The sequence below is a fragment of the Triturus cristatus genome, chromosome 12, assembly GCF_964204655.1.
Source record: "Triturus cristatus chromosome 12, aTriCri1.1, whole genome shotgun sequence".
Taxonomy (NCBI): domain Eukaryota; kingdom Metazoa; phylum Chordata; class Amphibia; order Caudata; family Salamandridae; genus Triturus; species Triturus cristatus.
Window position 1 is genome coordinate 430542063 of NC_140595.1, and position 27538 is coordinate 430569600.

The 27538-nt window shown below is 41.9% G+C and overlaps 1 protein-coding gene across 1 annotated transcript in view; it reads left to right on the forward strand.

Annotated features, from left to right (window-relative positions):
* Positions 1 to 27538, forward strand: part of LOC146776065 (polycystin-1-like protein 2) — an 865077-nt gene that overhangs the window by 548908 nt on the left and 288631 nt on the right. The window contains exons 23-24 of the mRNA XM_085637447.1: positions 13090 to 13283; positions 17813 to 18043. Of these exons, the coding sequence (XP_085493573.1) occupies positions 13090 to 13283; positions 17813 to 18043 (425 nt within the window). The remainder of the gene's footprint in view (positions 1 to 13089; positions 13284 to 17812; positions 18044 to 27538) is intronic.

The window sequence follows — 27538 nt, forward strand, 5'->3', positions numbered from 1 at the left end:
ATCCTTCATTCAAATCCAACACCCTGACCTCATAATAGTGCACTGTGGTGGCAATGACCTAGGCACTTTGACTGGGGTAGGTCTGGAAATGCTTATGAAGGACACCTTTGCACAACTGTTTACACTTTTCCCTAAAACTGCCTTTGTGTTTTCCAACATATGCCAAAGGCAAAAATGGAACTGGTCCAATCATTTCTGTCCGCAGATTGACAAAGCAAGAAAGCACGTCAACAAATCTGTTTCTGCTTTCCTCCGTGACTATGGTATGGGTGCCATTTACCACAACAACTTGCGTTATGACATGCAAGACATTTATAGAGGAGATGGTGTGCACTTCAATGATGAAGGGAACAGAGTCTTCCTCTTGAACCTTAGACTCTGCATCGGTACTTACTTGTAGGTACCACTAAAAAAATGACTTCATAAACACAACAGCTCTTTTTAGAGCTCCCTAATTTCTAAACTCTTAAATCTGCTTTTCATTTATTTATTTTTATTTTTTTTACCGTACGCTTACCGTAAGCTTACGGTACGCGTACCCCGTGATTTTTTTTAAAATCAATAAATGTTTTTTTTGTACTTTTCTGTCCTTCTTTGACCCCCTTACAAATGTTAGGGGGTCTGTAACTCTCCTCATTGCCCCCTTTCCTTGTTTTCTCTGTTTTTTTTCTGAGTGAAACACACAAAATGGCGGCCGCCGCTTCCTGGTTTCGGCCGATTCGAATGTTTACTAAGATCTATGGGCCAATCAGAATCTCCTTCGCGCACGCCATGTTTCTTCCGTACGCTTACCGTAAGCTTACCGTACGCGTACCCCGTGATTTTTTTTAAAAATCAATAAATGTTTGTTTTGTACTTTACAGTCCTTCTTTGACCCCCTCACAAATGTAAGGGGGTCTGTAACTCTCCTCATTGCCCCCTTTCCTTGTTTTCACTCTTTTTTTTTCAGAGTGAAACACAGAAAATGGCGGCCGCCGCTTCCTGGTTTCGGCCGATTCGAATGTTTACTAAGATCTAAGAGCCAATCAGAATCGCGCTCGCGCACGCCACCGTACGCGTACCGTAAGCTTACCGTAAGCGTACGGTAAGCGTACCGTAAGCGGGCTCAGATATATATATTGATTTAAAGGCTATTTTCTCAGAATCTACTGAACAGATTTACACCAAACCTACAAAAGGCACTTCCTTGACCTAGGGACTACCTCTCTGCCAAATTTTGAGTAATTCTGTTCAGCCGTTCTAAAGGTCCTATGGAAAAATGCATGGGAAAAACGCGTTTTGGGACCCCCCTTTTATCTCAGCCCCCGCTTGACGGATCCCCCCGAGACTTTCAGGGTAGGAGCGGAGCGTAGCGCCCCACCTATTTTGAGAAATTCGCGAGGATTCGTCGACCGGCGCCAAAGTTATTCTAAATAGAATGTTGCGGATTTCCTATGGAAACGTGGTCCTAACTATAACTACCTACTGGCGACCGCCAGTAGGTAATATATATATATATATATATATATATATATATATATATATATATATATATATATATATTCACTGGAAAAGCCATAGGCTTCAGGGACGTTATAGTTACCTGGACATTTCACTCGTACAAAACCAGAGAAATTCCATTGTTATAGTTACTTCAGCAAGTTAAAGCTCGCGTACCCGCAATGCGCTGCTCATGAAGTCACATATTACATCATTCATGACATGGTCAGTGACATCACTGATGACATCTCAAATGACATCACTGATGATATCATCCTGTGACTGTGTATTTATGTCATTTTTAAATATGTTTTATATATATTCCTAGGTGTATTGAAGAATGAGTGGGTGTAGGTGTCTGGATGGACGATTTAGTAAGTGGGTGACAGACTGTATAAGTGAGTGATTAAATGTGTCTTACTGAATGCATGGGTTAGTGACTAAACTGTGTGAATGTCTGTATCAGTCTGTCTGTTGTTGTGCAAGCTGCTGCATGGGTTGGTCAGTAGCTATATGAGTGTCTATATAGGTTATTGATTGGTTGCCTGGGAGACTGAGTGTGTGTGTGGGTGCATGGGAGGTGTGTGACTCTGTGCATAGATGTGTTAGTGGTTGATTCACTGGGTGTATGGGTTCAAGAGTGCATGTGGAAACACCTGTATGGGTGCGTGAGTGTGCGTATCGGTGTGTTGTTAAGTAAATGGATGTCTCAGTGGTACATGTCCAAGTAACTACATATGTAAAAGGTAGTGTATGTGAGAGTTGAAGTATATAAAGGACTCTACATAATAGTTGGTGATTTTGAGACTGGTTGTGTAGATGAGTGTGTACTTGTATCACTGATTATATAATAGAGTAAGTATGTGTTAGTATCTGTATGAATAAGTGAGGTTGTGTGTGTATAATTGCATAGGTGAGTAAATGGGACTGTGATAGATTCTTTGCATGACTATGTAAGTGTGTGAGTAACTGCATAGATGAGTGGTGGTGTGTGATTGTCTGTATAGGTGTATTCAGTGCATATGACAGTGTTGTATTTATGAGTGACTGCATGTATGAGTGATTGTATGGATGAATGAGTAGATGTGTGTGTAGACCTACCAATCAGTGAGTGCGTATGTAGTAACTGGCATTGGTGTGTTAACGATTTTGAAAATGGTTGTCTGTATTTTACAGTGGGTGTATTACCGGTTATATTAGAGTGTGATGAGATGCATCAGTTTTTCACGTGGATGATGTCATCAGTGATGTCATCAGTGATGTCATTTGAGATGTCATCAGTGATGTCATCAGTGATGTCACTGACCATGTCATGAATGATGTAATATGTGACGTCATGAGCAGTGCACTGCGGGTGCGCGAGTTATAGTTAGCTGAAGTAACTATAACAGTGGAATTTCTCTGGTTTTGTACGAGTGAAATGTCCAGCTAACTATAACGTCCCTGAAACCTATGGTTTTTTTAGTGAATTTCTAAGGTTTTTTAAAATGCTAATTTCTAACTATAACGTCTGTAAAACCTATGGTTTTTTCAGTGAATTTCAAAGGTTTTTTAAATGCTAATTTCTAACAACAATGTCCCTGAAACCTATATTGTTCTTAAGTAAATTTTAAAAAGACGTGCACACATTTTGCAGTCAAAAACTAACTGTAACAGTAGTCTGATATGAGTTATAATTTAACAATGTTTAAAACTTAATTAGCACTAATTAAAATGTAAGTGTAGAAAAACTGTGATGCAGCAGCTATGATACCTGACTTCGAACAACAGCGTTCACAGTTCGATTCCTGGTAGTTTTTGCCATTCATATTTAACGTCAGCAGCTTGTATTCAGAAACAGACAGAATAGAGGATACACTGTTCCTTTACTGGCTCCTTTAAGCTCATATAGTGTGATTTTCTATATTATAATAGTGACACTATACTTGACCACAGACGTGTTGGTGACCCGTGGGCGCCAAAACTCAAAGTTAGAACGAGAAGCTGCTGGCGTTACATATAAATCTTGTTTCCCCCCCCAGGGATAATATAGTGTGAGATTTCGAAATCCCGGAGAAAAGAAGCTTTGAACATATTCACAGCTGGAAAATATTTCGATATTCTCCTTCTCCTTATAGAATATATTGGAATAGTAGTGTATATTATACTATTATCCTATATATTCTTAAAGGAGAACCTGGTCTATCAGCGGAGCAGTCAGCGATCTCTAAGCACTATGACAAAACTTTCCCGCGTTCTACAGAATACAAATTGTAAACATTTTTTATTTTTTGTAGGGACCCTTATTCTTCTTCTCCTGTGGAATACTATAAACTCACCCTGTATATTCATATACTGTGTGTTTATAGTACTTCAAAGGGTTTGGACATCTATCTGTTGGACAAATTTACAATACACACTATAGCTATTTCCGTAGATAACTTATTACCTCACAGTTTGTTACATGGCTAATGTTTCATCAAAAAGTAGTTGCAAAAAAAAAATTGTATACATAGTGCTTCATGTAATGTTTTGATGAAGCGTACATTTCTATGTAATATCACATAATTTGTGTTTAACAGTTTTTTACTGGTGATTGTTGTTGTGACCTCAGATGATGTAGTGCGAGAGTGTTTCTTGTAGCACTTCTTTTCTACTTTATCTACAAGTAACTGATGCCCTTGTATATTAAGAAGAATATGGGGAACACTTTTACAAACTATAGCTGACCAAAAAAGGGAGGGTGTGGCCAGGCTTAAGGGATATTTTATGAATTGCGTTTTTATTTGTCACCCAGCTGATATATACAGCTTCACTTTCCTAAGAAAATATATTAGTGATTGCTTAATAAAAACTGTTTCAAACCTAGACTGAAATTTTTGCAGCAGAACCACACCTTCCCGTCAGAAAAGTAAACACCACATTCTAAGTAAATAGTGCTTCTGGGAAGTATCCCACTCACAGACTTAATAAAGAGAAGTCTGGAACACACTCTGTTATTTTCCCGCCTTGATTTGTAAGGCCCACGCAAATTATATAAATGGCCCTTAAAATAGATAAAAATAAATGTTTCCCTTTACAGTCCCTATAAACCACCTTGCGAGCACTGTACATAGTTACTAGTGTTCCTACCCTCCCCTACTTTTTTCCCCGTACTCCTTTGAACTGCGTCACAAAATGGCTGACAACATTGAACCGTTCCCAGCCAATAAGGAGCAATCTTGTACTCGTAACACTTTAGCCAATAAAATGTCCATGTTGTTCCGCAGAGGAGGAGGGAACGGCTGCCAACACTTCTACTTTTAATGCTTCAGAGCCAATGAACATTAAGCTTGGGAAGGTACTGCTTAGTACACGGCACCCAATCAGATGTCCCTGATGTTCCGCGGAGGGGGAGGAAATGGCTGCCAACACTTCTACTTTCAATGTGTCGCAGCCAATGAACATTAAGCTTGGGAAGCTCCTGCTTGGAACACGTTACCCAATCAGATGTCCCTGATACGCCGCAGAGGGGGAAGGAATGGCTGACAACACTTCTACTTTCAATGGTTTACAGCCAATGAACATTAAGTTTGGGAAGGTCTTGCTTAGAACACGTCACCCAATCAGATGTCCCTGATGCTCCGCGGAGGGGGAGGAAATGGCTGCCAACACTTCTACTTTCAATGGTTCGCAGCCAATGAACATTAAGCTTGGGAAGGTCCTGCTTTGAACACATTAGCTAATCAGATGTCCCTGCTACTCCGTGGAAGGGGAGGAAATGGCTGACAACACTTCTACTTTCAATGGTCCCACATAATATTAAATTTCGTCTAAGAAAGTGACACTGTCCGTGATAAAAGTGAACACCGCATTATAAGTAAACATTACTGCGCATTATATTCACCGTACAGACTGCTTAAACTAAGACCACACTGTTCCTACTATACCCTAATATACAATTATTCTCTTTTTTTCCGTACCGCACATTCACACTACCTGTGTGTGCACCGTTACACAGCTTACTGAACATTGCCGCAATACCGCACATTCACACTACCTGTGTGTGCACCCTACACACTGCTGTCCGCAATACGATGCATTGTTTTCCCCACGGGATTCCCAGAGCCTACACAAACTTGCCGTAATACCGCGCACTGTTGTTCTGCGGACAGAATTTCCACGGCCTATGCAACATTCAAACACCCTGCCTCTGCACCGTACAGACTGCTTAAACTAAGACCACACTGTTCCTACTATACCCTCTTATACAATTATTCTCTTTTTTTACGCCCTACGCCTTTCAACCTAGTCACAAAATGGGTGCCAACACTTCCTAGTTTCAACAGTTTGCAGCCAATCAGCCGCACGCTTGTAACGCCTCAGCCAATCAGATGTGAGAATTCTCAAAAATCAATATCTGTAAATTTTGATATTCCCCTAAAACTACTGAACGGATCTACCCCATTTCAACAAAAGCGTTCTTTCTGGACCAAGACCTTTCTCCCTGCTAAATTTGGCATCATTCCGTTCTGCAGTTTGACCTGTAGCCTTGTCTAAAGTTTCCTATGGAAATTGCATTGAGAAAACACGTTTTGAGACCCCCCACTTTTCTCAGCCCCCCTTCCCTTGACGAATCACCCCCAAACTTTCAAGATAGGAGCTATATATATATATATATATATATATATATATATATATATATATATATATATATATATATATATATGTGTGTGTGTGTTTGTGTGTGTATATATGTGTGTGTGTGTAATGCAATATAATATAGTAATATGATTGCATGAAAACTTTGGTATGGTATGGTGTGGCCTGTTATTATATGGTGTGGTATGGTGGTATGTTATGGTATGTTGTGGTATGGTATGGGCTGTCAGTGCAAAGTATGGTATGTATGGTATGATATAGCCTGTCAGGGTATGGTATGGCATTGCCTGTCATTGCATAGTATGGTATGTATGGTATGGTATGATATGGCATGTCATGGTATGGCATGGTATGGCCTGTCAGTGCATAGTGTGGTATGTATGGCATGTTATGATCTGTCATACTATGGTATGATATATCCTGTCATTGCATAGTATGGTATGTATGGTATGGTATGATATGGTCTGTCATAGCATGGTGTGGTATGATATGGTATGGTATGGTATGATATGGTCTGTCAAATGGTAAGGCCAGCTATTTGGTATGGTGTCGCCTGCCATTGTTTAGTTTGGTAATGTATAGTTTGGGCTGTCATTGTATGGTATGGTATAGTATGATATGGTGTGGTAAGATATGGTATGGTATGGTGTAGGAAAGTCATCCTTTTTGCCCTGATCACCTCCATTCTTTGACTGATACTGATGGTTACTTACGCTGAAAGTGCCCTGTGCTCTACTAGCCTGACCAAGAGCCAGTGCTCTGTCCTCAAAAGTTATATGGTAATTTGTGTAATTACAATTGACTAGGACAACCTACCTGCAAGTCCCTAGGATATGGTAGGACATGGAGGTTTAGAGACCCCAGTGGACTTAATGCAGTTACGTGTGCACTGCTGTGCTGTCTGGTGTCATTTTAGAGCCAGCCCTGCCTTGCAGGCTAGTTTTAAAATATCACTCTGTCCAAATTCGACTTTTGAATTAAAAGTACTTCCAAAGTCCAAAAATCCCTTTTTATTACATATGTAACCCATAAGGTCTGTTCTAGATGCCCCAATGGTAGGCTGCCTTGTTATAGAAAGCAGGGACATTATAAAATATGTTTTAAATCCCCTGGTGAGGTGGTAATCCCCAGCCAGATGAAAGCCCCTCTAAGTAGTTTAGGAGAGGGGCTGGAAGGGGAGTGAAGGGAAACATTAGCCACCCCTATGGGTTGGGTTAGCCAGGCCTGAACTCCAAAGAGAAATTTTCTCCATTTTGATTTTTGAAGAAATGTGCAGTCTGGGAAAAAAATATGGCACACTTCCCAGGAAGTTGTCATGGCAGAGGGTGGCAACTTGAACCCCATTGGTTGAGGTGTCCCCCCTTTTGCCAGCCCAGACTGGGGAATAAATATGGGAGATCTGCATGAGCCCCTCAGATCCCTGCCTGGAACATCTGAAGAGGAAAGACTGCCCTGCTGAACCTTTGTTCTGCACAACAGAGGACGTCACTCAGAAGGACTACTGCACTCTAAAGGCTCCACACAAGAAGGACTTTGCCTAGCTTCGAGGATACAAAGCGGACTCTCTGAGTAGCAACAGGTAGAAAAGTGCTGGAAGAAGGCACATGCAACATCCACTATAAGGACAAGTCCAGCTGACCAGCTGCACCAGGATTTTCCTGGACTGAGCAGGTGCATTGTGGGAGTTGGAATCCCATACTCCCCAAGTGGCAAACCGGAGCTTTTAAACCCTTGGCTGGTGCTGTGGAACCCTTTCCTGCATTAATAAACCTACAGAGAAGAACTCCGGAAAGTTTAGGAACTTTTGACCAAGTTTGGTGAAAAAGCTCTGGAAGAAGACCGGCACTGACAACAAGAGTCAAGCTGGAGACGTTGAACCACGACTCGGCCTGACCGCACAGGTTTGCCCCGCTGAAAGCTCTGGAGTTCCTTACCATCGACGAAGAAGACAAAGACCGCTAGGGTTCAGCTCATTCTACTCACCACCCAACCAGGGCGAGGGAAGTCTGGCACAAGAGACTAAGGCCTTAGTATGCAGAAAATACAGGGGGTGGGTATGTTTCCTAAGCGCCCTGGGGTAATACTTGCGACCAAAAGACAGGTACTACTAACCTGCATTTTTCTTTCAGTTGCTTTCCAAATTTCCTAAGTGCACTGCTCCGGTTTATTGCCTGTGGGCACTTTGAACCTACAGAAAACCCATATTTTGTGATACCCCCACATTTAGGAGACCTAGATGACCACAGGTGAGGGGTCAAGCATTTGCAGGGCCATGTTCTTTCAAGAGAAAGATTGATGGAAAGGAATTTTTTGGGGAACAAAAACACTATACATCCAATAGCGGCTGCTACCCACAAGGGGTGGTAGGGCTGGGGGACTGAGGGAGGGGGGAATATAGGTATATTTTTTAAAACAACTTACCTTCGTACTGCTTCCTCTCCTTCGTCCTCTCTGGAGCAGCCTGGAACTAGGAAGCCTAGTAAACAGGCCCCCAGAAACCCCTGGCCAATCACAAAGCTGACTTTGCAGCGTTGTGATTGGTCTGAGTGCCTTGGTTCAGCGCTCAGACAGGGGCTGGCATGGTGGGCATGTTCTCCACCCAGGCTGTAGTGCAGACTGGGTGGAGAACATACAAAGTGTGCATGACGCTTTGGCCGGCCCGAGACGGCTGGCCAAAGCGTCATGTGCACTTTTGGTGCTGCCACCACTCCTCCTCCCTGTGAGATGTGGGAAGTCCAGTCCCGTCCCGCCCCTTCAACTGCAAGCTGAATACAAAAAACAAAATGATAATAATGGAATGTTATTATCATTTTGTTTTTTGCATTCAGCTTGCAGCTGAAGCAGTGAGGCGAAGCTCCTCCGCCTTAGTGGAGGAGCCACCACTGTATACATCTGATTAATTTCAAGCTTAACATGTACAACCGGCAAGCCTGTCAGAGCAAAGGAGGTCTTGCTTATACCAATAAATTCCTTAGGTCAATCAAAATTATGTCTGTCATCAAATGAACAGTGCACCATATACTAATATTGTATACGTGATTGTCAGTCTAAGTTGCCTAGGAAAACCCACACATAATTGCTACTGCCATATTCTAGACATTAAAGTGGACATTTTCTTGATTAGTGTTCAGGGATTTCTGTGTATCCATATGAGACATTTAACGAAATATTGAGCAAATTTGATATAAAAATGCAAATATCTAATTTTTTTCATTATATATTCAGATTGCGATATCATATTGATGCCGGGTTTGGATCAATAGATAAGCATGAATGTGCTGAAAACACAGTCTGTACAGATACAGAAAGAGACCAATGAAGTACATGCTTTTGAAGAATATAACTTTACTTTTCCTTAAACATGATGCAGCACAGAGGTGCACAAACGCTTCCGCAGTGAAAGGGTTAATATGGTCTTTTAGTTGATACTATCTGTTATTGCTTGTTAAAGGAACCTTATAATCCAAAACAACCTTTTTGGTGAATTGCTTCTAATACTGAAGTCTCTGTACTCAAATCAATGAAATAACTGTGAAGGGAAAGATATATGTGGTAAATTAATGTTTAAAGAATGTATTATTGTGTCTGTATCATTCTTCCATTATGTCCTTATTTTTATGGTGTGAGGCTCTGCATGGGAGCTGTTGGAAAGCAAGCTCCTTGAAAGGGAAAGCAAGTGTTGTTTCTAATTGCAATATAAGCTTTACATATAGTCCATTGCAATAGTCCAGTTTGGTGAGGATTAGTAGTGAAATCTCCCTTGAATGAGAGGAATAAAAGGAAGAATCTTCCTGATAATTCGCAGGGTGTTAAAACTAGAGGAATTAACTAAACTAATGTGTTTACTGAAATTCAACTTATCATCTATAAGTATTCCAAGAATTTTCACTTTTTGAACCGGAGTAGGGAGTGCTCCTAGGTCAGAAGGCCAACAAGAAGGGTTCCAGAATTGTGGTCTATTACTGAAATAAATGACCTTGGTGTTGTCAGAGTTTAACTTAAGGCAATGTTTGTCCATCCAGTTACTGACAGCTCTCATACAGTTGTGAAACTGAGGAATGGTGTTGTTGACATTGTTAGAGGCCAACACAATGATCTGCATATCGTCAGCGTAAGATGTAGGAGAAAACCCAAAAGATCTAATCAGGGATGCCAGTTCTGTAACATAGATATTGAGGATCCCTGAGGGACCCCGCAAGGAAGAGAAAATGGCCTAGATGAGAAATTCTCCAGCATTACTCAGTGTTCTCTGCTTATCAAGAAGGACTGGTGAAGAGCAAGATTATTGTTGTTAATGTCAAGTTGCTTGAGGCGAGAGATGAGAGTGGAATGATCAACTGTATTGAAGGCCGTTGACAAGTCGAGAAGATTAATGGCTGCTGAGCCTTCTCTAGCCAGAATGGTTCTTAGCTCATCAGTGGTTTTTATTAATGCTGTCTCTGTACTGTATTCAGCCCTGAGGCCAAATTGTGTGGGGTCCAGTAAATGATTTGATTGAATGAATTGTGTTTATTGGGTATTTATTAGTTTTTCCATGATTTTTGCAGGGAAAGTTAACCTGGAAATAGGACGATTATTTGCTGGGTTATCTGGGTCTAGGTTAGACTTCTTGAGAGGTGGCAGAATAGAAGCCTTTTTCTATATGTTGGGAAAGATCTGAGTGCAAACATCCCATTAAAGATGTTGGTCAGGTAAGAGGCAATAGGATCAGGGATCTGTTTAACAATAAGGTGACCCATATTTATTGTTGTCATCAGTATTATTAGTACTAGCAGTACCAATTGTAGTGTCATTTTCATTTAAATAATCAAAAAATAATTATAGTTGGATAGTTTTAATTGCTATAGATAGGAGTGGATGTGAGTACCTAGGCTCCTTGATCTGTGGTGCAGAATGTAGTGGCCTAACACACTTATTTGTACTTTCCTAAAGACCTATTTATTAGCTCCTCCCAACCTCCCCAAAGTGCCGCGAAACGTAGTCACAGTATTTACACGAGTCGAGCTGCATTTGCAATATAGCAGAAAACACTGACCCAAATCCCAGTGTTCTCCTGTCATAAAAGAACAGTGGAAGCAATGCTGCAAGTCTTTCAAATGCAAGAGATTTTTAGTTGCGTATCTTCAAAGGTTTTGTTAGCAGCAATACTATATTTATTTAGTGAGTTAAACTAAATACATTACAAGGGAAGAAATCTTAGGGATCAAATTGAAGAATTTTCAGACACAAATATTTCTGCACAAAATACACCCCAATCTGGTTCCAAATAAATTCTTTTAAGTGCAAACTAGCAACAATTTCCATTTATGATCGATGACGTAGGTTCCAAGACAGTTCAGCTGGTATATATTTGTGTTAAATGCTTGTCATTTATGGCTAATAATTAGTCAATTTGCAAGTGGAAGCTTGCCTGTCTGTCGACTGAATTTGAGAAGGTATTCATTGTGCAAATTCATAAAAGATCCTCCCTCCGGTCCGCATCCAATGTAGGTGCAAATGCTTTTGCAGGTGCAAAAGCTGTTTCATGTGAGAAAAAGAGATGTTTCACATTGCTACAATTTTTGAATTGCTAAGAATAGATCAGCATTTGCAACATGACAGACGTATCATGGGAATGAGCAGCACCTACCCTCAGGTATTCGGATGAGTGTGGTGCCAAGGACGAGGGTATGTGCAGCAGTTCTTGGTAACCTTCCTTAGAGAAGTCAGTTCTGGGACAGAAGTATGCACAGCAATAGCAGGACACTTGTGAGCTGTGGGCTGAGGTTGCCTTAACATTTTGTAGTTTTCCCTATACTATAACTGCTCTGACATAAGTGCCAGGTAGACACACCTTTGTTGGAGTATATTTACTTCAGTTAAAAGTACAAGGACAACCCTATCTGCCCACGAGGACTAGAGTAACCATAGTAGAATGTAAGAATTGTTGCGTGGAACTCATTTTTCAATAGCTCTATATGCAAGACACTGTACAACCCCCAAGGTTGAAAATGATTTAGAACAGTTATAGTTGGAGAAAGTATCAGTTTGCCTACAATATTTCCTAGCAAAATCAAATACTAAACAAACAATGGAGGTGGTGTCGACGTTTTGACCCGTGCCAACTTGTCAGGTCTCAGCATGACCTTTGTCATCCGAATATCCAACAACACTCTGTGTGAGCCAAAGGGCACCTAAAATAGTCACCACCAGTCAGTTGACAAGCAAGTGGAGGTCTGGTGGTGAATATAAAGGTGAGGGGAATCACTGAGTGCCTTTATCACGGCCATTGCTTCAACAGCCAATTGGGCTGAGATGAATTATCCAATTATATTTATTGGTTTATTCGTTCCCAGTGAGCTTTTCTCTCTAATACGCTGTAAATAGATTGGTAAAACATGGTACTAAGGATATAAGTAGATTGATGTATTACATGGTGGATAATTGTGAAGGTTTCCATTTGTTGATTTGATTCTGAGACATAAACTAGAGTAAATGAGAAGATATTTATTTCATAGATATTATGAATTACTTTCATTCTTTGAATCTGCAGAGTTAAGCTTTCCCAAGATAGGTTTGAGCTAGGTGTAGTCGTTAGCTCCAAGCGGTGTAAATAAGTAACTTGTGAATGCATAGAGACGTAATACAATTATAGGCTGGTTACGAGTTGCTTGTAATATTCCAACCCATGGGTAAACTCCTATTTACTCAGGGTCGGAATTACGAGTTTGAAGATATTTAACGCGTCTGACATTTATCGAATGCATTAAATAACTCACACTTCATTACATTTCAGAAGGCCAAACCTGCCGAAATTTAACAGGGGAAAACAAAGGTATTTACTGTTTCATGCCTATTTTGGAGTGTTAAACACCAAAATCTGAATGTTATTCCCTCATGCCCTTATTTGAGGATGGTTCAACTGAGACATGGCCATCACACATCATGCATTATCAGACTTGCTTCCAGTTTCTAGAGGTCTCATAACTAAACCTCAACTTTTTTTTAAAGAGGAGCTGTATACTTGGATCCTCAGCCCAGATGACCTGCTCTTCGGAGAGGGGACATATTACCTGACGGTGCAACAAGATGTCCAATCCGATTTTGCAAAACGCAGCAATATATCAGTACGAATCACATGCTTCATTTCCCAGTGCGTGTATTGGGATGAAGACCATGGAAACTGGAGCAGCTATGGATGTCATGTAAGTAGAACATCAATTCTGCATTTTTGCTGCTTTATCTCAGAAATAATGGAGCTCTATCAGGATTACATTGTCTAACTCAAAGCTGTTAAACAGTTTGATTCCACTAAAGAAAACAATAGATTAGATTGGAATAGCCACCAGAAACAACTCCAGGATCAGTAGTACCGGGGTGCCCCATGGGGCGCAACTGGTGTTTGCGCCCGCTTTGTGTGTCCCTGCGGCACTTTTGTATTACAGAAGCGTACTCTTCTGTAATACCTATAGCGCAGGCGCACATAAAGCGCCAGTGCTGTCATCAGAGGGTGTTCCCTTTTGCATGAGTGTGTGGCCCATGAAAATGAGGGAATCCCTTTGTCTCTTTGCCTGTGTCGTATTACAGATGTGGGCGCAGAGGCAAAGAAGCTGTCAGGAGGCTCACTGACAGTGTACCACCTAAAAGGTGTTGCACTGTCAGTGCACCACCTGATAGCAGCCCTCTGTAGGGGGTCCTATGGACCCTTCAGACATCTGCTTGCAGGCGGGTGCAGTCACTCACTGCACCCGCCTTCATGGGGTTCTCTAATCCCCCTTAAAAGTGCAGTCGGGTTGTCGCCTGCAAAACACGGAGCGGCTTCAAAGCAGCCGCTCTGTTTTTCCCCTGAATGTGCTCCCCCCAGGGCAGCGCAGGTTCGTGGCTGCCTTGGGGGCACTGCATTCACTATAATGTGATGCATTTTCCTGGTTAGCACTGGGTGCACCTTTTGAAAGATGCGCCCAGCACTAACCAGGAAAGTGCACCCATATCGTAATACAGCCCCAGGTTGGAATCCACTTTTTTCATACGCTGCCAGGTTAATAATATTTCTAAATATCAGTTGTTTTTGGGTCGTAAGTGGATAGATCTACCGGAGACACAGAAGAAATCGTAACACACTGTCACACGCACTATCATGTTACTTTTGGGAAGACCAAGGCAAACTTATTACAAGTAGCTGTCACAGCAAACAAGTTTGACACTGGGATTGAAAGTCGCACGCACTAATTTGCTTGATCAAATTCAATCAACACGGCCAGTGATCAAAATTCAGAACATTATCACCTGGTGGCTGGTCAATAGTCCTTAAGTGATGCCCTGACCAGTAATTCCACAGTGTCACAGAGGACACAGATACCCAATCACAGAAAGCTACCGTCAGAAGTCTCACTTGATGACATATGCATGATGACAGTCTGAGAGAAAAGAACAGTCTGTACATGTCTACAATTTAAACTACTTTCCCGTTCGAAATAGAACTTCTATAGCTGAATTCACACATGAAAGTTAGTGCCACGGTATTCACATAAGGTTAACCTCTAGGATATCAAATCACTGAACAAGAGACAATTGTGAAGAAGGTGAGATGGAAACATGTAGAGGAGGAGGTGACATTCAGTAGCATTCCAGTGATAATTACCTCACATTGCCCTGATGTTTGGTGAGGTGGAACATTTGTAGTTCCACCCCAGTTTGGGTGTGCAGGGGTGTTGCAACTGCCCTGCCTGAGCTTTACCTGTGAATATGTGTAGGGGGAAGCCCCCTTCCTCATACATAATGACCTGTCACCTCACCCTCTCACATGTACAGAAGGAATAACATATTTGGCACTAAATTGTATTCCCGGAAGGAGTGGGCCAACATGCATGGATTTGGGTTAATGAAGGAATTTGGTGAGCACACCCCAACCATACTATAATCTTTGTACATCAGTGCCTCCGCATGCCTTTTATGGTCCTTGATCACATTGTACATTACCAAGACTTTCCAGTCCACTGATTGGACGGTTGGGGACGGTCCATGGACATTTATTGTAACTATGGCCCCTGGCATAGAGGAACCTCAACATGCTCTCACATTGACTGCAAGGCACTATGGCCACCCTGCCTGGAGGAGGATGGTGATCTTTCACCTCTCATAGGGTGACATGCAATAAGATAGTGAGGCAATGTTAGGGCACATGCACCAACATGAGGAGCTGACTGTTCTGAAATGTGGTACCTGGTTGAATACCAGGTTTGAGTCATTCATTTCAAAGTAAAATCGCATCTTTGCCCTGTCTCAGCCACATAGATGGGTAGCTCTACAATGGCGGTGAAATATGTATTACCCAATAAATACTTAGGGAGGTAAGTCACACATGCAGTCACAACCATTTTGGTGCACAACAATCCACCAGCAGCAGGCGCTGTTAATCATCCCAAGAACCTGCTGGGGGCACTCCATCACACTTTTGACAACCGTGTACTTGGCACAGCCAAAGCACACTAACCATGGTACCTAATAATGTGCCAGCAAAAACACAGTGCTCCCAATACTGTAGAGAAACTGAGATCTGCTCACAACATACACACACTCCAAAGGAAAGATGTCCAAGGCTCATTCCTTCTGACCTCTGCCTGCCCCAGACCATCTCCAGTAGGTCTTGGTTTGTGCTGCCTCCACATCTAGCCTCTTTTCATCGCCTCGCCACAGTCTGAAACCTGACTTCCCAAGTGGCAAGGGATAGTGAGAAATAACATAAATGTCTCAAGGATGTATCATTAACAAGACAAGGCTAATATGTTTGAATTAGGGTCTGTAGATGTGGAAGTGAAGGTGTGTGGGGGGATCTGCTGAGCCCAGCCGAATATACTGTAAGATATTTATATTAGTGCCACCACTTGCCTTTTTTAGTTCAGCAATCTCTAATTACACATTTCAAAATAAAGATTCTCCATGTTCTGGGTGCGTGCCATGCACTGGTATTTAATATAAACTTGGTCCAATATACAGTAGTGGCCCAACACAAACCATCTCTATGGTTGGATCCAGCGAAATCAAAGAACTTCTACCATGACCATTCAGATAACCAGTTTTGAACATTTTTGCCAGAGCTGATTTTGTTTTCCCACTCCAGCCCTGTTTTCACCTATAACCATTTCAATACAAGGTCAGAACTCATAACACAAGTCAAGTAGACCGCTTTCTTCCAATGTCCATGTTTTTTGGTTTGTTTGAAAAAAAGAATATGGACAATGTACGAGGTCCCAGATATAACACATAGTGCCACTGTCCATATATCACCACCAGTAACTACACAAAAGAGGTTTAACCTTTCATGTTTTGATCGTTTTCTGCTGAAAGATTAGTTGCGGTTCCTGACATATGTTGAGAAATTTGTAGGATCCACACCCGGGTAAATTAATGGGATCCTAGCATATCTTCGATATTATAGTAGGATCTTAACCCACAGGTACTACCTGTGTCATGCTTCATCATTAGATCCTCACCCACTACACCTAGTGTGGGAGGGTGGGCTCGACACAGTTTGTAAGCGGAGTTCTTGATTAAGAATGAGGGATTTGTTTGTATGAATTAAAATTGCCTTCTGGATCCTAACTCTGTTTTACTTTGAGGTCCTTTGGCAGGGTTAAAAAACAGAAAGATGTTCTTGGGTATTATGACCCATAACATCAGTGTTTCGTTGCAGGTTGACAGGCACGATGGCCTCTTGATGCAAGTGTGACTATAGAGGACATCGCGCATCCCATGCCAGGGAGCTGGTATCCACAAAAATTAGGGTGTAATATACATATGTGCAGGTAGGATGCACCTGCATTTTTGGTTTCACCAAGCTTTGCTTTAGGCAAATAGGCCAGTCCATTAGGGATCTTTGGCCCTGAAGACTGCCCAAACCCTGAGTAGGTAAACTATAGGGGCAGAAAGAGGTTTGGCTTATGGAGATGGATTGAGCCATTGTCTTCACTGGCCATCTCTTTGATAATGTTAGATATACCTGAGGTCCCCAACATTAAAGGTGATACACCCTGGTTCCTCAAGGTATTTTATAACTTATCTAGATCCCACCATCTGTCCAGTTGAACCTTTATCTAAGAACTCCTTTAAGTCCATCCGGAGGGGCAGTCTGCCTTGGTGGCATTGTCCTACCAGGGTGGGGAATGGTTGCCTATGATGAAGCATGGCACAATCTTTGTGTGAGGCTCTCTCTTTCAAAAGATTGGTCTTCCCACATAATCTGAGGGAATTCCTGTGACGTCCAAATAGGGCTACAACTTCAATTTCCAAGTAGGAAAAAAGTCCCTATCTTGCTTGAGCTACCGTACCTTGTGGTTTTTGAGTGTATAATTCAGGGAGGATGTGCGGTAGCTTTGCCTCCTCCTCTCTGTCAGTGTGTTTAACGGTGTAAGACATTCACCACAACCTTTTTGAAATTTAAAAATCGCATTGTAGCACATTGATGATAGGCAGAACTAAGGTAGAACTTTTGGGACATGAAAATAAGTGAAGATCCAAAATGAGTCTCATGGTTGGTACTTGTTGGACTCCTTATAACATCAGGATCTCTTGCTTTCACCCAATTACTCAGATGATTAAGTATGGAATGAATATTAATTGTAACGACTCAAAAGTGTCCAAGATGGACAACAGGCGAAAATATGAAGCACAGAATGAGAAAATAAAAAAAACAATTGTGTTACTTACATAATTATTCTAACTTCTTGACTTTTAGGTAGGCCCGAAAACTACTCCGAGCAGCACCCAGTGCCTCTGCACCCACCTCACCTTCTTTGGAAGCTCCTTCTTTGTGATGCCCAATGCTATTGACGTCACCAAAACATTGGAACTCTTTGCCACCTTTGTGGATAACCCAGTGGTAGTTACCACTGTTGGCTGCATCGCCGTCATTTATGTTTTGGTTGTTATTTGGGCAAGAAGAAAAGATATTCAAGACAACGCCAAGGTATGTTTTCAGCTGGATCTGTTTACTGTCTGTAAGATCTGTCTGCAGTCTGCCTGTTCTGATTGCTCACCTTCCTGTCCTCTCCACTCTCAGAAGTTTGCTTGTGAGAACAAGAGAGGTTAACTTTTTAAATACAGGAAAATCACCTTTTTACTTGACAGGGGTGAATCATAAATTATGACTAGCCGTGTACTTTCAAAACCTATCCTGTTTATCTGCATTTATTTCTGTTCTCTGCTATTTATAGAAACACCCTCAGGAGAAGGGGTTGAGGCAGAATGCAAACATGTTTGGATATCATATTTTCTGTATGTAATTCAGAAACCTAACAAAACGAAAACCTGTTTTCAATGGAGAATTTAGCAACACAACTGTATGCCTTTAGTAGATCACTTTCTTACAATTTTGGGTGCCTTTTTAAATTAGTTTTGGTTGCCCGGCTGCACCTCGGCTGGAATCACTTCCGACAACTTCTTAGCCCTTTTTAGGCAAGGGCTAGCAAGTACAAGCCTGTTAGAGAGTGTATTGTCAAAAGCCCTCTGGCATCGGGGTACGCGGCAGACCGATTTATTGGGGTAACTCGCTGGAGACTAGCTGGAGAGTGAAGTGCAGCTAATTTGCATAGTTGCACCATACTCAGGAGCCTTACAATGTATGTCTGACCTCTCTCACGCTGACATAGCTCTGTGTGTTTCTCCAACCCCATCCTCCGGTTTGCACGACCCTAGGAGACGCGCAACAGATATGTGGACATGTGTGTGTAGGGAAGAGGTGCGCATGTGAGAGAGATACCATGCAAATCCTCCATTTACACTATGGGCTTTCCTGTCTTGAGATTGTCCAATGGACGACCAGCATGAATCAGAAGCGAATGGGGACACATCTAGGGGGGGGGGGGGGTAGCAACGAGAGCAGTGAGCAGTAATAAGTGAAAGGCAGTTTGGAGACATACCCCTGATTACATTTCAAAATGTACTATTAATTACTATCTCATTGTTGCTGATGTTATGTATGTGTTTGATGGAGTCCCATAGCGTCGCTGGCACTGTACATCTGATACTTGTATTTGAATGATTGCTGCAATATCTATGAAATCAAAAGTAAAAGTTAAAAAAAAAAAGAATGTCCAATGGCAGGAAAGACAGTCCTAAGCCAGGGCAAACTAAGGCCTTTTTCCTGGCTTAAGTGTGTTCCAAGTCTGAATTTCTCCTTTGTGAGTACATTAGATTTAGTTTTAATAGTAGATCAATAGATACATACTGGCCTGCCCCCTTGCTTCCCTTGGCTGGTCCTTGGAGAACATCCAATGGCCAGCGATTTAAAAACTGCGGCATATGCCTCGGTAAGCCATGCCTCTGTCAAAAACCGTCAGTGCAGATCAAAACGATACAGTTTGCATATTCAAAAGGATTTAGTAACAGCTGAGCACAATTCAATGAAGCTGTTCAATGCAGCATCAGAGGGACCAGGGGGCGAACTAAAATCAAAATGGCTGAAAAGTGTCTGCATGAGAGTTTTTTATATTATCGAAAGAAATTCACATAGCCCTTGATTAGGGATGCTATCAGTATGTAAGTTTAAACATAACAGCTGTTGCCATCTTGACTCTAAATTCATGTCTATTTAAGAGGGCGAGCACTTGGGTTTTCTTACAGTAGTCTCAGATCAGATGGTCCAGAGGCCTCTTCAGGACTCGCGCAATGATGTTTTTCAGTATTATGTTTCTTCGCACAAAATATCTGTGTAGTAATTGGGTTCTTCCTTTGTGGACTGGCACTAGAATATGTGCCACAGTGAGTTGTAAATCATGTCTCATAAAGTGTTGTGGAATTAATATCACCAGTTTACTACTCTAGAGTATTATGTGGCTTGGTAGAAACTGGCATTTCGTAGTTAGGTAAGTCTTGAAATATCTCATTCATGCATCTATTTTCCTAGCTATGGGCTGGCGCAGGAGGAACGCTAAAATAAAGGCAAATTAGTAATTCAATAATTAGTTTTAAAACATCAAATTAGGATCAGGTGACTAATTTTAGAAAACTTCCTTTTTATACTTCACAGGAACAGGCCCAGCACTGGTTGTTACAATAATAACCAAGACAAACAGGCAGCTATTTCTCACTGGTCGCCAGAATCCTGCACCGGCATTAATGATGCTTCTCCAAACATCTACAAAATCTGATTTGCCACAGCAAACATTACAACAACAAATGTGACATATGCTGTTGAAATCTTTCAGTATTGGGGTACCTGTACACCTCTTTTGATGGGATGGTTTTGTTAATGTTCATCCTAGATTGTCCAAACATGGAGACCTGACCAGTCGAATTGACCACTTTCTATCTTTGGTCCATACATATATTCACAGTTGCAAATAAAAGACAATTTCTCAGATTATTAGTGTACGAGCTCATGGCAGTTAAAACGCTAATACCAAAATGGCTTCTGTATTCTATTGCAGTAGCCAGCTGAGGGCTGGTTTTCTCCCAAATCAACTACCTCTACCCACAAACATCATGTCACAGTTACAACCATACAATCTGTCCTTCGGCTCATACCACCATACATCCCTAGCAGGCTAGTAAAGCGGAATATCAAGGCGGTGAGCTTCGAAGTCTGCACTGCCTCTGATTGGCATCAGGGCTGACTCTCCGGAGAGGAAACAGCCCTCCCTCCTTCGCCCCAGGCACATTTGCACCTGGACAGGTGGAAACTTAGTTACTCAAGGAGGTGTACACCCAGAAAGCTAGCCACACCTCCAGGATGAGCAGTCTGGTCCGTACACAAAAATTAGATTTCTGCCATCTTTAGGAATGGCAGAATAGAGGGTTCTGGATAGAAAAGGTGACCTACACCCTCGGATGTGGTCACCTCGGTGGTGTATTAGCAGCAGGGACTAGCAGCCAATTTGCTACTTGCTCCCACACCCATAACTCCCCTAAATCTAGGAATTAAGGGACACCCCTGACACCAGAACCTCAGTTCTGAACAACCTGTATCACTGAGGACAGAATAAGAGACCTGTGTCAGCAAAAACAGCACTTGCACCAATCAAAAGAGGGATACCCAGCACCTGTGGCAACACTGCTGGCACTGCCTGATCAAGACTCGTCTTAGGCTATCTCTCGGTGCCCCAAGACAGAGGGAACCCTGTGGAAGCCTGAAGCACCCTCAGACGTCCCTGGACTAGTGGCACTAGTCCCCTGCAAACTGTAGGTAAAATATCACTCCGGATCCGAAGTATCGCTGACCATCGGATCCTCCGAGGTATCGTCCAAATCCAGATGGTCTAGTGCATTGCGAAAGTGTAGTCCTGCCTTCTACGAAGTTAGAGGCAGCTCCCGCGTTCCCCGCGACAACCAGACATCAAAGTTACTTTCTACTCTACTTACCACTCTTAAGGCTTGATGGTCGCCAGTCCTGCAACCGACCACTTTACTGGATGCTGCACCTAGAGGGAAGTCCGTCCAACCTTCGACCGACGTCCGCAACCACTCCATTGTTGTGTTTGTGCATCTTTTCCCCCCACAGCACCGGTTCAGCAGTGAAAACAGCTTGCCCGCATCTCCTGTTCAACACTAGGGAGAGCCAGGACAACTCTGCACCCAGTCTCCACGGGCCAGGTAAAATTGACCTGACTGTCATGGCTTGGTCCTGGGACCCGCATCATCTTTACCCTGCAAGGGTGCAATGCAACTTGACCTGCAAGTGATCGATTGCCACAAGTGGTTTTTCCCATTGACCAAAATGCATAATTTTCACTTTATTATTTTGCAATGATTTTGTAATGCTTCAAAAATCTATAACTCCGGTTATATGCATGCTATTTCATTCACTTTGATGTCTAAATTTGAATAAAAATACACTATATTTTTATAAATTGGTATCTTTTTTCTCTCAAATTGTGTCAATTACTTATCGCCCAAGTTGCTACTCTGAAATGCTTAACATATGTTCCTCTAGTAAAGCCTGACTGCTCTTTGCCACACTGCCAGGGCTGAGCTAAGGATTTATTAGTGCGAGTCCAAGGACCATTTTTGGGGTATTGTGATAGTATTACATGGTGAGGTCTAACCCCCACCCCACATAATACTCCACTTTACCACAGTGATGCTTGGTAAAACCCGTGCAGACCTGGGTAAAGGTTGTCTAACACAATACAGTCACTTTGCAGCTATTATAATTGAAGTGACTTCAGAGATGTCGCCTCAGTTTGAAATCCTACATGACATTCTTTTTGCTCTCAACAGTCCAGCCCTCCTCCTCAGATAAGTTGAATGTGGCAGCTGTTTTTTTAAAAACTTATTTCCCACCTTTTCAAAACGATCATGTCTGTCTACAAGCTGACAGGGAGATGGTCGCGTGTTTGTGGTTGGCACGCTGAGCTAATAGAAGCCTTCTGCAGTTCTGACCAGCAGAGAGTAAGACTGCATCTGCCCAGAGGGCCAAACACTCTCTCAAATGTGAAAGGACGGCCCTGTCTCAGTCTGATCCAGAATCTTACTGACAGGAGCCAAAATGTGATATCTTAGCTAAGCTGTCCAAAATGGTTCTCAGAGAGATCAGAGAAGGTTCACCTCAGCTGGTGCAGTGTGTGATGCTGTATGGGCTCTGAGGTAAGGTCCTATTTGGTAGCAGGCACGGACAGTAACACTGACAAAACACAACTCCCTGTGAGCAGCAGCGCACAAGGCCCACTAAGGAGGCATGGTCAAACAATCCAGCCCCTGCATGAGGAAACAGAAAATGCACCTTGCAGGGGCATGGAGAGGTTAAAGCCATGAGCATGAATGCGATTTCATGCTGTCAGCTGAATCACCTTGAATGTGTGACTCAATTCGGACCGTGCAAGCTGTCTGTTCACACTGGGGGTCTTTCAAATTGAGACAGGATTAGACTGCTTGGGTGTGAATGGTGGTTGGAATTCTCCCTGTCACTACAAGTATGTTGTAATGTGAATGCCACTTGGGTTTACATAGCATTTACAAAGAAATGCTACCCTTAATAATTAACACACATGTAGTTGTTGTTCTGCTTCATTTACATATGTCTTATGATTGTCACCTAAAATATTCCTCCCATCATCTTTTGAGCCTATTTTCATATTTCGAGAGCAATCATGTTTTATTTTAAAATACAAGCAAATAGAGAACACTTTAATGATTTTTGCAATACTTTTGGACCAAGCAAATAAATTTGCCTTGCTATCAAGGCCGATAATCAATTTTAAGGAAATGCTCTTTTCTCTGCTCATAGGTTACACAGGGAGTTTTAGGAATATCCACATGAAAGTTCCTGAAAGACACTTTCATATTTTGTGCATTTGGTTTAGCTGGGGCACATTGGTTACATAAATGTATCAAAATATGCAATCTGCCTTGTTGATCATTAATTGCCTGAGATTCCCACTGCCTCTTGTTGACAGGCTGCAATATCCAAAATGATTTTCTTATTTAGACAACTCAATATTTTCCAGGCGGTGCAGATAATTCCTATGGTTGTATGTGCAAAATTGAACAAACTATTGTATACATTGTTTTGAGGTGAGGCATCGGGGACAAGTACACTTCCTCGGATATAGCTACCCTATAGGAAAAACAGAATTGCTGATTTGATATCTTGTTTAATGTTGCCTTGCTACAATTCAGATTTCCATATTGTAGTCAGGGTGGATTACACCAAGCAACGAAATTATAACTGGTCTGAGAATGGGGGATGTGATGAATATATAAAGTTAAAAGCAGTACATTAACAAAACTGGTACACATCCTCCAAATAGTCTGAAATGGACAATTAAAAGAGATAAGGGTGATATTTTTTCAGAGTTTCCAAATATGGGTAATGGAATTAATTAGTCATGATTTGACTACATCTTTGTGATGTTACACAGGAGTAGATTTAAAAAGTAGGGCTGGTATATGTAAAAGTATATGTAGAAAACAGCTTCTTCCGGTTGTGATTTGTGTTATAAGGTGGGTAGCGACAAATTGGGCTCTTTTTTATTGTGTCACTGGAAGTTGGGGATTAGAAAACCGGGGTAAACGATGAGAAGGGCTCCTGATGCTTCCTGATTAGCACCCTGAAAATAAATGTGTAAAGTATTTAAGTGACAGAGGTAAGTGAATTAGGATGATTCTGGATCAGGGGGGTGCTGCTGTTCTTATATTATTGGACCTCTCAGCAGCATTTGACACGGTCGACCATGCTACCTTGATCGACCGTGTCACAAACATAGGTATAACACATACAGCAGGAGCTCTTCTGTCCTCCTTCCTCACTAATCGCACCCAATCAGTGAGTCTTGGCACTTTCAATTCTCCACAATTCACCCTCCAGTGCGGCATACCACAAAGATCCTCACTAAGTCCGACACTATTTAATGTCTATGTGTCGGACTTGGCTAGAGTCATCAAAGCACACGGGATGGGCCTTACGTCCTACGCTGATGTCACGCAATTACTGCTTGCGGTGCACAATGATGGAGGGGCAGTAGCAGCCAATTTCCAGGAAGGCATGTTGGCAATCAGTACTTAGATGGCCAACAATTGCCTAAAACAAAACTCTGAGAAAACAGAGGTAATGATTTTTGGCAAACTGCTGCCAAGCTGGTCCTCCTCCTGGTGGCCGTCTTCATTGGGACCCCCTCCGCTCCCGGTATCTAAGGTCAGAAACCTAGGCGTCATATTTGACGACAAGCTGTCCTTCTTACCTCATGTTAACACTGTGGTCTCATCCTCATTCTATAAACTTAGAATGATAAAGAAGCTCTTACCTTTCTTACCACTCAGTGCCGGAAAGACCCTAGTAAGCACCTTAGTCATGTCAACCGTTGACTACTGCAATGGTCTCTTCATAAACGCACAGAGCAAAATCCTCAAAAAATTACAGTTGGTCCAGAATTCAGCGGCCAGAATCTTATCAGGCATCCCCAAATACAAATCTATCTCTCACATATTGCGACAGTATCACTGGCTCCCGATAAAACATTGCATTAAGTTCAAGGCCCTTTGCATTGCATATAAAGCATTGCGTGACTCCGGACCTTTGTTCTTGAAGGAGGCCCTGGGTGCCTACATTCCTAATAGGGCTTTACAGTCTTCCACAGCCAATTTGCTAAGGGTCCCCCGCACAAAGACAGCCTCTTGGGGTGACAAGAGATTTACTGTCGCCACGGCTAAGCTGTGGAATTCTCTTCCAATACATATCAAAGCTAGCCCGACCCTACTCACCTCCAGAAAAATGACAAAAACATGGCTATTCAGCCAATAGCCTACAGTCTCTGTTTCCTGCTTGCAGTCCTTAGCGCCGAGACACCCACGGGTATTTGGACGCTTTATAAATTGTACAAATAAATAAATAAATACATTTCAGATTTTCCACTGTCATGCTCTTTAAATGATTGGATGAGATCCAAAGTTAAGGGGTGCTCTGGAGTACAGATGTCTGAGGCAGAATGGGACTTAGGCATGCAGGCATTCAAGACACGTCTCTAGAAATAGTAGATTTAAGCAGATTGATGGGCAGTGCTTAATGGGACCTTACATCTCCATTATACTACATAAAATGAATCTGCAGAAGCCAACTTTGTGTCTCATATGTGAGAAGCGGCCAACACGTTTCTTGCATGCATAGTGAATATGTAGAGTAACTGTAGCATTCAGGAAAAAGATCTTAAAATGATTCAAAAGGCATGGAACAAATAGCACTCTTATTAAAGACGAAATCAAGAGAAGATATAAAGCATACTCTCCTATAAAGGTTAAGAATGTTCCGTATTCTGTCCATTATTCTTTCTCTTCATCATCAGATGTACATAGAATGTTACAACAATGTGTTCATCAAATTATTAGTGATTGCATCCTGCATGACAGCACCTATATTTTGCTTTACATAATTCCCTTTTTTATTAAAGAGATGTTAGCTGCACATTACGTAAACGTTGATTTAATCCTACATTAAATATGCTTTCAGAAGTGGGAATAACATTGAGTGAGGGATTTGGTTTTCACTGATTCACTCCATGGTTAAATGCTCAGTAAGAATTGTAAATCATAATCCCAGATATCTTCCCTGATCCCGGACAAGTTATTGTGAAAATGGTAGAAATAAGAGGGAGAAACATATGTCTAAACAGATGCTGAAGGGATGGTGTGTTTGAGAACAAAGGCTTCAGGGGCCTGAGGGGATTTCAATCCCCTCACGGTCCCTGAAGCTTTTCTTTTATTTGTTTGAACATTCTGCCCTCTAGTGGCAGAATGTTCTAATAGCCTTATAGCCCTTCGTAGCTGGGCTATACCGGCTAATAAAGTCCCGCTGCCTTGTTAAAGTCCCTCGCCTGCGGCTCAGGCCTTTAACGATGCAGCGGGCCTTTAATAGCCGGTATAGCCCGCTACAGCAGGCTATAAGGCTATAGTAAGTCCTTATTATCTAATGTATTGACCAGAACTATTTTAGCATCTAAAAACAACACTAACAGACAGAAAGGGGCTTAAATGTAATCACATAAAAAGGAGTTCCGACTGCTCCAAATGTCATGGCCTTGCAACAATGGATGCCATGTGAATTCTTATTCTTTCACCAAACCATCCAGCCATTCATCCATCAACCTGCCCGCACATCTATCCCATCATCATAGGCTGTATGTCAGAATATCGTCTACAGAAACACTCTCTAACAAAAATATCATGTCCAAAATATTGTTTACAAAATTGTTGTGTCATTGGATGTAGATTTTGTATTAGAACATTGGAATGTTGGGAGCTCCATTGTAGACACTGGAGTGCTCCATGCTTCTACGGGCCGGTAAAGGCCCGCAGAGCAACATTCCAATGTTTTACAAAGGCCTCTCGAAGCTCGAGGGGATTTAAATCCCCTCGAGCTTCGAGAAGCCTTTGTTTAATTTGTTAGAACATTCTGCCCTCTAGTGGCAGAATGTTCGAATAGCCTTATAGCCCTTCGTAGCAGGGTTATACCGCTATTAAAGTCCCGCTGCTTTTGTTAAAGTCCCTCGCCTTCGGCTCGGGCCTTTAACGCTGCAGCGGGCCTTTAATAGCCGGTATAGCCCGCAACGGCGGACTATAAGGCTATATTACGATAATTTTCTGTGCTATCTCTTTGCTATACTACAGGTGGGGGAGTATTGTGAGTGCCCACTCATTCCTCCAACATGAGCTAGCTTAAATTCAATTTCATAATCACAATGTCTGTATGTAAATTACTTTTTAATTATATTGTATGTGTTTATATTGATATTTAATTTTAGCGGATTATTCAATAAAAAAAAACTCCTCACAACTGCTATGCTTATTTTATCACGTTATATTACTAATACTATTAACATTGCTATTATTATATTATATTGCTTTCCAATATATTTTGCTTTATTTTTACAATACAATATAGTATATCATTGTTTTAGTGAAATGCATCATTCAACCCCTAAGTAGTTTTCACTACTGTATGTACATTTCATAGAAGGAGTAGTACATGAATGTA